At 44.8% G+C, this 14,977-nt stretch overlaps 1 protein-coding gene across 1 annotated transcript in view; it reads right to left on the bottom strand.

Annotated features, from left to right (window-relative positions):
• Positions 1–2,218: 2,218 nt before the first annotated feature.
• TTC4 (tetratricopeptide repeat domain 4) overlaps positions 2,219–14,977 on the bottom strand; it is a gene marked incomplete at its 5' end in the record, with an annotated part of 21,759 nt that continues 9,000 nt past the window's right edge. The window contains 6 exons of the mRNA XM_014549752.1: positions 2,219–3,416; positions 5,710–5,792; positions 8,113–8,194; positions 8,824–9,038; positions 11,005–11,091; positions 14,414–14,538. Of these exons, the coding sequence (XP_014405238.1) occupies positions 3,314–3,416; positions 5,710–5,792; positions 8,113–8,194; positions 8,824–9,038; positions 11,005–11,091; positions 14,414–14,538 (695 nt within the window). The remainder of the gene's footprint in view (positions 3,417–5,709; positions 5,793–8,112; positions 8,195–8,823; positions 9,039–11,004; positions 11,092–14,413; positions 14,539–14,977) is intronic.

Below are 14,977 nucleotides of genomic sequence, written 5' to 3'. Positions count from 1 at the left end.
CAAATTTCGTGCACCGGGCCCCTAGTATATATATAAAAGGAGGAAATATGCAAATTAGGCCGGGATGCCATAATGGGTCACAACCGGACAGGAGTAGGTTGCATGCTCAGGTGAGGCCCAGAGCGTAGACAGCCAGAGCTGGAACAGACATGGACAGGGACAGGGGGGCCGGCCTGCGGCTGAGTGCAGGCCCGGAGAGGAGACGGTGTGCAGTGTGGCTCCCTCCCACCTCCTGCGGAATCAGCACAGGTCCCTCCTGGCTCCCATGGGCACCAGTGGCTCGCTTCTGCCTCACACAGAAGCCGCACGGCTCCCATGGAAGCAGTGCAGCTCCCGGTGGCGCACTGCGGTTCCCGCTAGGCAGCGGGTGGCCTACTGCATGCGATATCGCGCAATGGGATACTAGTGTATAATGCTTAACCCTTACTGTGCTCTCACAAAACACTTCCCTCACACCACATGACTTAGGAAACACCCCCAATGGGAGCTCAGGTGCTGCTGCTAACTTTATATTCAGACCTGGATCTTGTTTTCTTGATGTGATGCTTTACAAGCTTCCTGGGGAATGCCACCAGCCAGAACTAAGCAGCGCCTGCAGAATTTTTCTCCTTAGAGGAGAGACTGAAATATTCAAATTGTGTACCTTTCTCCTTCCTGAAGTTGCCAGTGTTACCTTTCCATAAATTGATGAAATGGAAAGGCTGGCAAAACAACAAGTACCGGCTGTATTATCATTGTTCATTCCTTGGGGAGATCTAGAAGCAACTGGCTGGGAAATATTTAGCAGAATTAATACTTGGGGACAAAGGTTGATGCATAACAAAACCATCATGTAAATCAAGCTTAGGATGTAAATCAAGGGCTCCATTAATATTCTGTGTTTTAATGGAAGAGACACCTGCTGGGCTATATCCATAAAGAGCTTTGCAGAAATCCACTGAAATTGTCATTTCCTTAACTACCTGAGTGGCAGGCCTGCCATTTCTACACCACGGCACCAGAATGCTTTTTCAAATGGGTTGTTATGCATCCAAGGGTATGTAAAGTTTTCTTATTTTTTTTATTTTTTAATATATTTTTATTTATTTCAGAGAGGAAGGGAGAGATACAAACATCAATGGTGAGAATCATAGATCAGCTGCCTCCTGCACACCCTCTACCAGGGATTGGCCAGCAACCCGGGCATGTGGCCTGACCAGGAACAAACTGTGATCTGGTTCGTAGGTTGGTGCTTAACCACTGAGCACGTGGCTGGGCTTAAAGCTTTGTTTTAAAGTTAGAAAATATTTTTATAATTATGGATAGTTTTCTATAATATGGAAAATGGGAAAATATTTTTATGATGTTATTGCAAATTTAGGGAACATTTGAAGAAAATCAAGGTTCTTTATTTGATTTAAAATAATGGCTTTGCCGAAACCGGTTTGGCTCAATGGATAGAGCGTCGGCCTGCGGACTGAAAGGTCCCAGGTTCGATTCCGGTCAAGGGCATGTACCTGGGTTGCAGGCACATCCCCAGTGGGAGATGTGCAGGAGGCAGCTGATCGATGCTTCTCTCTCATCAATGTTTCTAACTCTCTATCCCTCTCCCTTCCTCTCTGTAAAAAATCAATAAAATATATTAAAAAAATAAAATAATGGCTTATATCATAGTGACCCATAGTAGAGACTCAGGTCAGACTTCTTGGGCCACTTGATAGCCATGTGACCTTGTGCAAGTATGACCATCCTCATACTCCCAGCTCTTTCCGGTCAGTAAAATGCAGACAACAGTGCCTGGCTAACAACACGTGCTTGGTAAATGGCAGCTGCCCTTGTTAGGCCAATTAGCCCTTTGCATATGGTAGGTAGGTGGGTAGTGCATGTGGGCCAGCAGAAGGGGGTGGCACCTTTAGGCTCCCCACATTCAGATACCACTTTGGTGTCCACTCCTGTTAGGCCAGCATCTCTCAAGGCTTCTATGAGCTTCCATGGGTTGTTGCTAACTGAACGTCAGGCCTCTTGCACAAAGTGTGGAGTTCTTACAAAGAGAACTAAGCAGGAGTCTCTAGCTGGGAAGCAAGGGAGAATGGCTCAATATGGCCTCAGCCGGCTTAGGATGGAAGCTGAACTTCAGTTCCTGGCCACAAGCAGTGTGGTCTTTGTAAATAATCCACACCAAGTTGCCCTTCAAAGACAAGGAAGCACACGGCACAAAACCTCACATTAGTACATTTTAAGGACAGCAGCTGGTTTCAGTTTAATGATGTATTAGTTAGCTTTGCCGCAGTAACCCCCAAATCTCAGTGCCATTACCACAAGCATTTATTCCTCATTCATGTTACAATCGGTGGCTGTAGCGCAGCTGCTGCAGCTGTGCCCCACATGGCTTACCATTCTGGTACCCAAGCTGAAGGAACAGCCCTAATCTGGGAAATATGTGTTCACGGTAAAGGGAAAAGAACATGAACCTTCCACACCATGGCTCTTCAGGGGGAAGGGATGGGCACTGCGAGAAGTCACATGGCTACAGGTAAGGACATACAAAGCCCTCTAGGTACAACTATGACAGTGACTCAACATGCCAAAAAGTTTTCCAATTTAAAAGGCACAAAATCCTAAAATGTGAAAAACTGGGGAAGAATGCAGAGTCCACTGTCCAAGTGTATCACAGCCCTCCATATTGCAAAGATCAGGAAAACTGTCAAACCTTTTAGGGGTTCTGGAGGATGCCAGAATGTAGGTGTTTACAGATGCAGAAACAGGACCCAGCTTTCCTGGCCCCATCTTACCCCAAGGTATCTTCAGTATCCACACACAGCAACCCTCCATGCTCATGAAATAACTGCAGGTCAGGCTCAGCTTTAGTGCCTTAAAATTACCTGCATGGTTTGTATATATGCAGTTTGAGGGGTAGCTTCTCCAAAGCCTCGAACTCCACAAAGGTTCAGAACCAAGTCACTAGATCCTGACTCAGCCCAGTGAGTTCCTTGGGTCAGTTGCTGTGGTAACTGCAACAGATGGTCCCTTCAGAGAGGGAGGCTGGTAGTTAGCACAGCTCAGAGTCCTTAAGGATGTCATGACCAAAGCAGAGTTCTGTATCAACAGAGGAGAATGAAGACTAGCTGAGGCTCAGCACTGATCAGAGAGGCTGCAGCTCCGGGAAGTCAGCAGCTCTTCCCCACCCACAGTGTGAGGAAGGACTGTCTCCAGGGTGACAGAAAGGAAGTGGTGGATTCTAGGAGTATGTCCAGCTGACTCAAGTATGCTGTATTCCAGGCAGAGGCGGATCTGGGAGGAGATCCAGGTGGCCGGGCTCCGCAGCCTGGCTCAGTCACTTTACCTGGTGCACCTTTCTCCCCCGGAGATAATTTCTACAAAAAGGAGAGGATTCCACACAGACCAAAAATGCTGGTGTCAGGGTTTTTACAAGGTACCTGCAGTGAATACAACAAAAGAGAGGAGTGAATTGAATTGCAGTCTTAATCATCCATGGGCTTTCCCAACAACATTCAAGGTGAACCTTTGGATGTGAGCCAACATTAAAATGTAAGTTAGCATATTTATTTGTTGGGTTGTTTAAAAATCTGGCAAATTAGCATGACTCCACCCCCTTATAACCTAGCCAGAACCTCTGGGCCAGTCCTCTAGCATTGAGTGTCGGTGGCTAAACATGACATAAAAAACTACAAGAACATGCTTTCATTCATTCAATAGTGAATACCCAGGATAAGCCAGGCATTGTGCTGAAAACAGATTAAAAAACAAACAAAAACCACTGTCCCTGCTCTCAAGACCAAGAGCGAGGGAGATAAATAATCAATTCAGGACAACAAGGGACAACTGTAGAAGCACTGGTGAGGAGCAGCCTTAGCCCGAGGTGTGTTTCCCTCTATGGGAAAGAGGAATCAGGAAAGGTTTCTTGGAAATGTCATGTCTGAGCTTGACTTTAATTTGGATAAGGGGCTGCGATGAGGACGTAAAGCCATGCAGTGTGGGTCATGAGAATGTTTGCTGTTGTTGGGCATAAAGCAAACGGAGTGGGGCAGGTTGGAGAAACAGGCAAGGCCTTGGCCTCCCAGCTTGAGGGGTGTCAGCATTACCCAATGTGCTTGGATTTGGACAGAGGGGCCTGTATCTTGGCTCCAGTCCAGGGACTGAAATTTCCGGAAACCTGTCCTGGGTAGCCTCTTGTCTCTACCAGTCATTTACAAAGCAATGACTTCCAACAGCATTTACATTTTCTGAGAAGCATGAAATTGGTCTTCTCCACAAATCAGTCTGCTTTCTGTTTAGGTCCCCCTACCCCCTTCTTTTGGAGATAGGGGAGAGTGGAACTCGGGCCTTTAAAGAATCTAAGTAATTTTCTAACAATTGAGAAAATAAGCAGCTAAGAATTTGTCAATAAAATAGAAAGGAGATTTGGGGCCAGAAAAAATACTGCCAAGAGAAGTCACTGATCATATTTAAAGAAATCTTCACCTCCTGCTTGTCAACCCAAAACAGAAGCATAAAGAGCAGCTGACACGCCTACTGAGTCGGTCACCACATCAGCAATTCCCATCCAATCTGCCTCCTAAACCTCTCTCAAATCCATCCCCTATTTCAGCTCAGAACATCGACTAGTACACTTAAAATCTGTAAATCACTTGCCTTTCCAGCGTGGCTCAGTGGGTGAGCATCAACCTATGAACCAGGAGGTCATGGTTCAATTCCCAGTCAGGCCACATGCCTGGGTTGCGCATCCAATCCCCAATAGGGGGCATGCAGGAGGCAGCTGATCAATGACTCTCATCAATGTTTCTCTCTCTCCCTTCCTCTCTGAAATCAATAAAAATATAATTTTTAAAAAAAATTGTATATTACTGCATAAATTTTACCCTGTGGCTCCATACACCACCATCAGAATAAAGATCATGTTCCTTAGGCAGAATACTCAAGGCCTTCACCTAGCTCTCCAGCTTCATTTCTCACCACACACCCAACCACCTTCATTCCCCTAACACATCAGGCTCTTTGAACCTAAATGCAAGAGCATTTGCTCAAAGCTCAGGGAAAGTAGCCCCAAAATCAACTTACACATCTACCGAGGGCACTCTTTATAGTCTAGGTACATCCCAAAGCAGAAGAAAGTGACAACTGCCAAATCCAATTGGCTGCCACTGCTACTAAGGAAGGTGCTCTCTTAGAGCAAGACCGTCCTTTACAGTTTACAAAAGCACTTTGTCTCCTACTCTCTCATCAGCTCTCAAATACCTGGTACGTATGTAGGCAAGAGTTATTATTCCCATTCTAGAGGTGAGGAACTAGCCCCAGAGAGGCAGCGTGTGCTTACAATCACACAGCCATGAAACAATGGTGTCTGGCTTCAAGAGCCAATGCTCTTTCCTTATAACAAAATCAGGGGACAAGGCACAATTGGGAGCAGTAGGGCCATCCCAGCTATCTTCAGATACAAAAGACAGGCAGCTTTTTCCTCCTCAGACCAGTCCCACTCACATCTCCCAGTCTGAGGGCGCATGGCTGCAGTGCAATGAGCTCAGTCATCACACTGCCACCTGTTTGGCAAATGGCTGGGCCAGTCTCCATGGTTGCCATCTCACTGTTTTATGTCCAGGGCAGAAGGTAGGAAGTACGAGGCAATTAACAGTGGAATGAGAACATGGCTGGATCCCTGGAATGGTGGGTGAGCATCTTCCCTGTTGTACTCAGGCTCATGAAGAGACTCACCTGGGGTGCTGTAGCACCTGCAGCAAGGTGCTCTTAGGAGGCACCCGGTACAGTTCTGCCCTGTCCTCATCTTCAAAGTAGACCTGCAAGATTAACGGAGGAGTGGGAGTGAGATACAAATGGCTGCAGCAGCACCAGGCATGTTCAGGCCCAGTCTAGGGAACAGTTAAAGAGATGATGATTGTTATTAGCTGAATGCCTCCTGCACAGAGCTGTGGAATATAAAGCACTCAGTCCTGCACAATGATACTAAGAACAGTATTATCGGCTCCATTTGCCAAAGATAGAACCAGGATCAGAGAAGGGAAATAACTCACCAATGAAACCCAGACAATAAACAGAGCAGCCAAGACTCAAGCCCAGGCCTATGAGCCTTCCCTTCCCTAACAATTCAATGTATCAAAGTTAATTTCCTGATTTTGATGGTTGATTGGGATTATGAAGGAAAATGTCCTTGTTTGTGGCAAATAGACACTGAAGTATTCAGGAGTGATGGGGGATCAGCTGGAATCTTTCTGAAATGGTTAGAAGACAGACTCTTTATACTGTAATTTGTGATTATTTTTTAATTCCAACAATGGGATATTAAAGGAAATTCTGACACATGCTATAACATGGATGAACCTTGAAAACATTATGCTAAGAAAAATAAGCCAGTCCAACAGTCAATATAGTAGGATTCCACTCATATGAGGTACCTAAAGTAGTCAAGTTTAATAGAGAATTTGTGATTATTTTTTAATTCCAACAATGGGATATTATTCAGCCTTAAAAAGGAAATTCTGACACATGCTATAACATGGATGAACCTTGAAAACATTATGCTAAGAAAAATAAGCCAGTCCCACAGTCAATATAGTAGGATTCCACTCATATGCGGTACCTAAAGTAGTCAAGTTTAATAGAGACAAAGTAAAATGGTGGTTTCTAGGGGAAGGGAAAATAGGCAGTTATTGTTTAACTAGAGGCCTGGTGCACGACATTCGTGCACTGGGGGAGGGGGTCCCTCAGCCCGGCCTGCACCCTCCTTCAGTCCAGGACCCCTTGGGGGATGTCCACCTGCCGGGTTAGGCCCACTTCCCGTGGCAGGCGGACATCCCCCGAGGGGTCCTTAGCGCTGCCACCGAGGCAGGAGAGGCTCCCACCACTGCTGCTGCGCTCACCAGCCATGAGCCCAGCTTCTGGCTGAGCAGTGTTCCCCCCGTGGGATCTCACTGACCACCAGGGGGCAGCTCCTGCATTGAGCATCTGCCCCCTAGTGGTCAGTGCGCATCATAGCGATCGGTCGTTCCGCCATTCAGTCATTTGCATATTAGGGTTTTATTATATAGGATGGGTAGTTTCAGTTTGGGATGATGAAAATAGAGATGGATAGTGGTGATGGTTGCATAATAATGTGAATGTGCTTAATGCTACTTAACTATAATGAATAATAATAGTTACATATATATAATTTAATAAGTATCTATACTAATAAAAGGGTAATATGCAAATTAGACTGGATAGACGGGACGTCTTTTGGATGTTCTTCCTGACAAAGCCATGGTGGCTGCGAGGGCCGAGGGCAGGTGGCCGGCAGTGGCGGCAGCAGCAGCAGCAGGGTGATGGGGATGGCACCTAAAAGGGTAATATGCAAATTAGACTGGATAGACGGGATGTCTTTTGGATGTTCTTCCTGACAAGGCCATGGTGGCTGCGAGGGCCGAGGGCAGGTGGCTGGCAGTGGCAGCAGCACAGCAGCAGGGTGATGGAGATGGCGCCTCCCCCTGATCAGCCTGGTTGCCCCCCCGCCAGAGGGAGGCCAGACTGCGGGAATGGCCTTAAGCTGTCAGTAGGACATCCCCTGAGGGCTCCCAGACTGTGAAAGCTGGCAGGCCGGGCTGAGGGACTCCCCCACTCCGTGTATGAATTTTCGTGCACCAGGCCTCTAGTATCCTATATGATAAAGATGTAATATGCAAATGGTCATTACGCCGCGAAGCGTAATGACCGACTATATAACGACTGGATCACGATCAGCAGGAGGGTGGAGCGGGAAGCTACAAGTGGGCGGCAGAGAGCGAAAGGAGAGGGCAGGGCAGCAAGCTATGGGGAGGGGGGCAGCTACTGGAGGGCGGCAGCGAGCTATGGTGCACGGATTTGTGCGCAGGGCTACTAGTGGAATATAAAATGATAAAGTTTAGGTTCTGTATATTTTATTATTTTTTTAAAAAGCAATGAATGTAAAAAGGGGACATATGTAATACTTTCAACAATATCTTTTTTTTTTTTTAAAAAAAAGGGGCAATGAACCCCCTCCCCCCTCAAAACATCCCATAGAGCAGCGGTCGCCAAATGGTGGTCCGTGAGGTCCGAAAGGTTGGTGACCGCTGCCATAAAGGAACAAAATAAAATTTCTCTTACCTCTAAATTATCAGGGCAGTATTTTTGCTCTAAGTCCCAGGAGGGTGTTTCACCAAACATCACCATTAGATGATCAATAAACCTAAGGATATAACATGCACTTTCTGGGTATCAATAACTCATGATCTACTTTCCCACATCACAGTCCCCAGACACCAAATCAGAGATATCAAGAATGTATGAAACACGAAATGCAGATGTAAGCCATTTTGACAACAGTGCCCAAAACGTGTATGTGTATCACTTGTCCTATTATGACATAGTAATTTTCTTTAATTTAAAGTAATTTTCTTTACATTTAAGCCTGACTCAAGCTTAACAACATTCCTCACACTTAGCTACATTCTAAGCATTAATCTTAGGAAATCACATGTTAAAACTGCTAGTTATACTTTTTCTAATAAATACACATTTAAATTACTATGCATTTACTACCTACAATGATTTCATATCTCACCAGATATGTACAAACACTGTATTGCAGTGTTATATTTACTAGCCCCATCAGTACAGTGGTGAGACTGTCTATCATTGCAGAGCTAGTTAGCAAGGGAGAAATCAGCTATAGGACTGAGATTATGCCAAACCAGACAGACTGAAACCCTCTACACTATTCTCTTCCTTCAACCAAAAATCCATCTGTCCCTCCTGCAGAGATTACAGGAAAAGATCATGCAAGAAAGAGCTCAGGGTTCCTGGGCAAGTAAGTACCTGGAGTCCTCATGAAAAGCAGAGATGAAGTCCGATTGGGCATACTCCGGGTACAGAAAGAGCACAGGCCAGCTCAGTCTGCCCTGGTCATCTACACTCAGCCTGGCTCCATAGGGGTTCTCAAAGCTGAGCCCATCCAGGAGTGTACTTAGACCTTCTGAGGCAGAATCTTCATCCTCACTGGTAGCTTCAGAGACTAGCCTGATGTTCCTAGCCTGGGGTAAAGACAGAAACCTTACTGTGTGGAAGGATGCAAACCCATTTCACAAAAAGGGAAACCATAACACTGCAAGCTTCCTGATTCACTGTCATTATCCCTGAGGCCTAGCACATAGCTGGCATCACTTGTTTAACTGAACTTCCCTGGACATCTACCAAAAATAGAGATGAGCTAGAGATGGTTCCTGCCCTCAAGACCAGCTCGTGGTCTAGTGGGGAGCTAGCTATAGAAATAAGTACAATATACAATGAGAAGTAAAGCTTTGGAACTGCCGCCCATGAATAATTAATTCAGTCTGGGGGCTGGAGGTGACTGGGGGAAGCTAGGCCTTCAACAAAGACTTTGAAAGGCAGAGAAGTAGAAATGGGGGAAGGTGGAAGGGCATTCCACCCCAAGGAACATGTGCACAAAAAGATCAAGAGCGAAGAGTGTGGCATGTGCTTCAGTTTAGCCTAGGACATGGAATACTAAAAATAATGCACATTGACTTAATCTTGACTGTCTTATGGAAATAAGGATAAATCTAAGGTCTGAATAATGGAGTCACCTCTTATGTGTGTGTAGAGATTCCTAAGGCTACAAACGAGAGGAAAATTACATGCGATTCAAATTGCCTTTGATGTCATCTCCTAAATCAGAGGTTGGCAAACTTTCCCTTAAAGGGTCAGATAAGAAATACTTTAGGCTTTGTGGGTCAAATGGTCTCTGTTGAAGTTAACTAATCAACTCTGGCATTGTAGTGTGAAAACAGCCATAGGTACCATAAACAGGCAGGGCTGCATTTGCTGACCCCTACTCTAAGCTATTGTTAAAATATAGTATGTATGGCTTTGTGTATATACTGTCTTTTATACAGTGAAGTTTCTGAGATGCAGTGTTAGACTAAAGGAGAGAACCAAAGTAAGGTCTGTGTACAAATATCTGGGCATTCCAATATCCTACATTTTAAAAAATGATCAAATCTCTCATTGTGGTCCTTGCTGGTTTGGCTCAGTGGATAAAGCTTCAGCCTGCGAACTGAAAGGTCCCAGGTTTGATTCCAGTCAAAGGCACATGCCTGGGTTGTGGGCTCGATCCCCAGGGGACGTGCAGGAGACAGCCAATCAATGATTCTCTCTCATCACTGATGTTTCTATCTCTCTCTCCCTCTCCCTTCCTCTCTGAAATCAATAAAAATATATTTTTTAAAAATCCCTCATCATGAATGAGAATCAGATGGCGAATCGGGAGAATTCCATTTTGTTTAGCCTGTTAATACATGTTAGCAGATTGCTTGTTGTGAGGAGGGACTAGTGAAGTGCATCTTAGTAGTGTGAAGTTCTCAAAATCAAGAAGTCACTTAAATGGGTGCACAATTTAACTCACCAAAGAATGAAACTAAGAGCCTACCCCACACTTTCATAGCAGGTGTTTATGTCCCCTTGTGAAGACCAAGACCAAGCAAGCCAAGGCTCACCAGGTAAAAAGCAGGGTTTGGATCAGACTACATTCAATTAAAACACAGTGAAGAGAGGGCAAGGGAGGTAGAACTTATTGCTGTTGTTGCCATAGTTAGAGGAAAATCATCCTAAAATTCAGACTTTCAGGATGCAGTGGAACACAGTGGCTAAGAGCAAGGACCAGCTCTGACACATTGGCCATGTGAGGTTTCTTCACCTCTCTGAGACTATGCCATCAGCTAGCAAAACAGGAGCAAGAAATCCTACCTCAGAAGGCTACTGTGAAAATTAAATGATGCTTAACCCATAGCAACTATTCAGTATAGGTTACCTGAGACCAACATATGCACACAAGTGGGAGAGCTGACTGAACTCAGGGAGTCTGACTCCAGAGCCCCTTCATCACGAAACTTTATCAAAGCAGGAAGAAAATGAACAAATTCATCCCAAGAAAGGTTCCTAAGAGACCTCAGGATTCTTGGGTTTAGCAAGACCATAAGGGCCTAAGGTTTGAGAGCTTACCTTGATGGCCTGGAGTAAAGCCTCATTCTGATTCTGCTCCTTCTGCTCTTTCAGCTTTGCTTTCCTTATATCCCTCTGTTCAGTCCGCTGAAAATAAATTCAGATGCATCAGCTCTAAGGAACTTGCGTCCTCATGTTATCCCAGTCTGCTCCTAAAAATCACTACCTCTGTTCTCTATCCAATACAGGCTCCTATGTCAAGGGATACCAGTGGTGCACATTAGAGAATGATTAAGATGGATGTTCAATAAACATTTAAAAATTTATAGTTCCTGTACCCAAAGATTCAGTCTACAGGGGAGTGTGGGGGGTGGACAGACAAGTAAAAGGCCTGTGATGTGTTACCCTGGTGGTGTGAACCAAGTGCTATGAACCACAGAAGAGGGAGTAACCAACTCTGCCCCTTTGAGGAGGCGGGTTTAGACAGAAGAGGAACATTCCACCAGATGAAGGAGAAAGCATTCTCGGTAGAGAGATTGACATCAAATGGATACCACTATGGGGCATTTCAGCTTCATTGGTATGGCTGGGAAAACCCAGGGCAAAACTTACCAGAGGCTCTCTGCCTTTTGCACAATTATAATCCACTAGAGGCCTGGTGCACGAATTCGTGCACGAGTGGGTTCCCTTGTCCTGGCCTGTGGGATTGAGCCGAAACCAGCTCTCCAACAACCCCCGAGGGGTCCTGGATTGAGAGGACACAGGCCAGGCCGAGGGACCCCACTAGTGCATAATTGGGGCTGGAGAGAGACGCGGGAGGTTGGCCAGCCAAAGAGGGACCGTGGGAGGGCTCCAAGGCATGTCCAGCCCGTCTCACCCAGTCCCAATCAGCCGGACCCCAGCAGCAAGCTAACTTAGCGGTCAGAGCATCTGCCCCCTAGTAGTCAGTGCACATCATAGTGACTGGTTGACGGGTTGACTGTCTGACCCCTGGTCATCAGTGCACATCATAGCAAGCAGTTGAGCAGTCTTAGCATATAATTACCATATTACGCTTTGATTGGTTGAACAGCCGACCGCTTGACCGGACACTTAGCATATTAGGCTTTTATTATATAGGATGACAGAAAAGTGCCACTAGTCTACTTAATCTGGCAGAAATATAATTTAGATTTCCTTTTCTGGCTAATCTACCCCAAACCAGCTGACCACTGCTTTTACCCTCAAGACTGTGTATTAAGAAGGATCAGCAAACTCCTTCTGTAAAGGGCCAGAGAGTAAATATTTTCGGCTTTGCAGACCTTGTATGGTTTATGTCACATATTATCTGGTTTTGCTGTTATTTATAACACTTTTAACACTTTAAAAATGTGAAAAACATTCTTAGTTCACTGAATGTGCAAGAGAGGCCTGGATTTGACCAGTGGGTCAGTTTTCTGAGCCCCGTTCTAAAATATAGCACCATTCCTCATCCTCTCCACAAATGCCTCACAAAGGCTAACAGTTCTTTTTGTTTCTTGTGAACAAAGCCTACCCTTTCAGGGAGACAGTGGCTGATAATTCTTGGTCATTCCTTCTCCAATCGAGTCTGCCAAGAGAGCTGCAAAAATCCTTTCTGCTGTTAGCAAGTTTGATTACACTATCAAAAGTGCCCCACCCATGGACACCTCTAGAACTATGTCTAATACTGTCTTCCTAGTTGAGTTACATTTGACCAGTGTCTGGTCCACATTAGAAAATGATTAAGATGGATGATTAAGGATGACTTGGACTCTCTCATGTTTTGTTCTGATTTACAGGATGCAAGTGGGTGGATATGGCTGTCTCACCTGAAATTTGGGGTCTCAGCAGCCCACATAAAGTGGAATAACCACCAGGTCAGAGCAGAGGAGCCCTGAACTATGGAGCTTGCTGCTCCCTCTTTTTAAATCAACTTTGTTGAGGTGTAATTTACAAATTTTATGTGTATAGTTTAGTAAGTTTTGACAAATCTATACCGAGTACTCAATACTCCAATCCTTCAGTGGTTCTCGACCTTCCTTTAATACAGTTCCTCATGTTGTGGTGACCCCCAATTTCATTGTTACAAATTGAACATAATTAAAGCATAGTGATTAATCACAAAAACAATATGTAATTATATATGTGTTTTCTGGTGGTCTTAGGCGATCCCTGTGAAAGGGTCATTCGACCCCCAAAGGGGTCACGACCCACAGGTTGAGAACCGCTGCTCTAGAAAGTATCTTCATGCCCCTTTGCAGTCAATCTCCCTCCCATCCCACCAGTGGAATGCTTGTTCCTTTTTATTGCCAAGTAATATTCTATGGTATGAATATACCACTTTGCTTATCTAGTCTCTTATCCTTGTCATCTTCTTCCTCATCCTCTAGCATGTCCTCCACTACTATACCACATTGCCTGTTATCTTTCCCTGATATTATCAAGTAGTTCCACGTCAACAGTAACAACAAAACCAATGGTATCATGTAGAGCTTAAAGTTCCAGACAACAAAGAGAAAGAGCATGTCTTTTTCTTCCTCCTCCAGCAATTTCTGATTTTTTTCTTCGGTCTTTTTTGAAACTGCCTCCTTTCTTCTCTTGGTTTCGTTCTTCCTTTTACAACATATTCTTATTTTACTTATTTATGTATTTATTTAATTGATTGTTTCATAATAGTGGTACTGTACACAGCATGTAGCGGTGATGTAATCTCATGGCAGGATACTGTCCAGTTGAAGTAAAGATATTATAGCGTCTTATTAGGCATTTAAATTTGTTGTTTGTTGAACAATTACCAATCATCCCATTTGTTAAGAGGCTTGCTTTGCGCATGTGAGGGAGGAGCAAAAGGAATGGTGACAGCAAGCAGAGGGTTGGTTACACCTGGAAGACTTGGATACCACCTCCCAGTTAGAGGAGTACCTTGCCTTGCTCTGGAATACATAAAAGACACATCAGTCTATAGCTTACCTACTTTTGTCTCTAGTGATTTAAACTTAGCCTCCTTTAACTTGGCCAACCTATCAATTGCACCTAGGACAGAATCAATTCTCTCCAGTAGCTGATCTCTAACTTCCTTTATATCAGTTAATATATCTCTGGTCTCTTCCCTTGACTCGCTTCCAGGAGGCTCTGTTTCTTCCTTTTTACTCTTGTCATTTGTAGAGTCAGCACATGTTGACATTCTTTCCATCCTTGTTTCTGTTTCTGTGGCAGCTAAAGACAGACCTTGGGTCAACACTTCTTGTGGTTTGTCATCCAGGAAGGTTGTTGGGTCTCTGTATGCTGGTCCAAAAGGTGGACCTGCCTGATGAGGGTTCACACGTCTTGGTCAGAACTTTTTGGTTCTTGATTTTTGTTTTTAAAGAAGAAAAAGTTTACAATGACCAAAAAGACACAATCTGGGGAATGCAAGTTTAAGTTATTGATGTTAATTAAATGCCAAGTGGCTACTGATTTTGCCACTAACCTTTAGTTTGTCTGCTTTAATCCTCATTTCCAGAAGCTTCTTCTCTTTGGCATCTATCTGCAGCCCCTCATCACACCAGTTCATAGCCTCAGCAAAGTTTTTCAGTTCCAGATGGCATAAGGCACCTGCAGAAACCCAGAACTCTTAGGGACCATGGACAACATGCATGGAAAGAGCCCCCTTGAGGAGGAATCCCCACTCCACCAGCCACCAGCCAGCACCCTGAAGAGAAAACAGATAAAGCCCCTTGTACTGTATTCCCAAGACTAGACCATTTTTGTATCTCAGATCAAAAGGTCTCTAGGGCCCTCAACTCAAAACTCCTGTGAGACTCCCTAGTCTTAAGGACTCTTAAGGTAGGAAAGGCTGCAGCTTAGTGGCAAAAAGCACGGGCCTTGGAATCAGACAGATCTGGCTGGAAATCTGGCTCTGTCATTTACCAACTAGGCATTAGACCAGTGGTTCTCAACCTTCTGGCCCTTTAAATACAGTTTCACATGTTGTGACCCAACCATAAAATTATTTTTGTTGCTACTTCGTAACTGTAATGTTGCTACTGTTATG

The sequence above is a fragment of the Myotis brandtii genome, unplaced genomic scaffold (assembly GCF_000412655.1).
Source record: "Myotis brandtii unplaced genomic scaffold, ASM41265v1 scaffold57, whole genome shotgun sequence".
In the NCBI taxonomy this organism is placed as follows: Eukaryota; Metazoa; Chordata; class Mammalia; order Chiroptera; family Vespertilionidae; genus Myotis; species Myotis brandtii.
The sequence above is the reverse complement of the archived record's forward strand: the minus strand, read 5'-3'. Positions and strand labels throughout refer to the sequence as shown.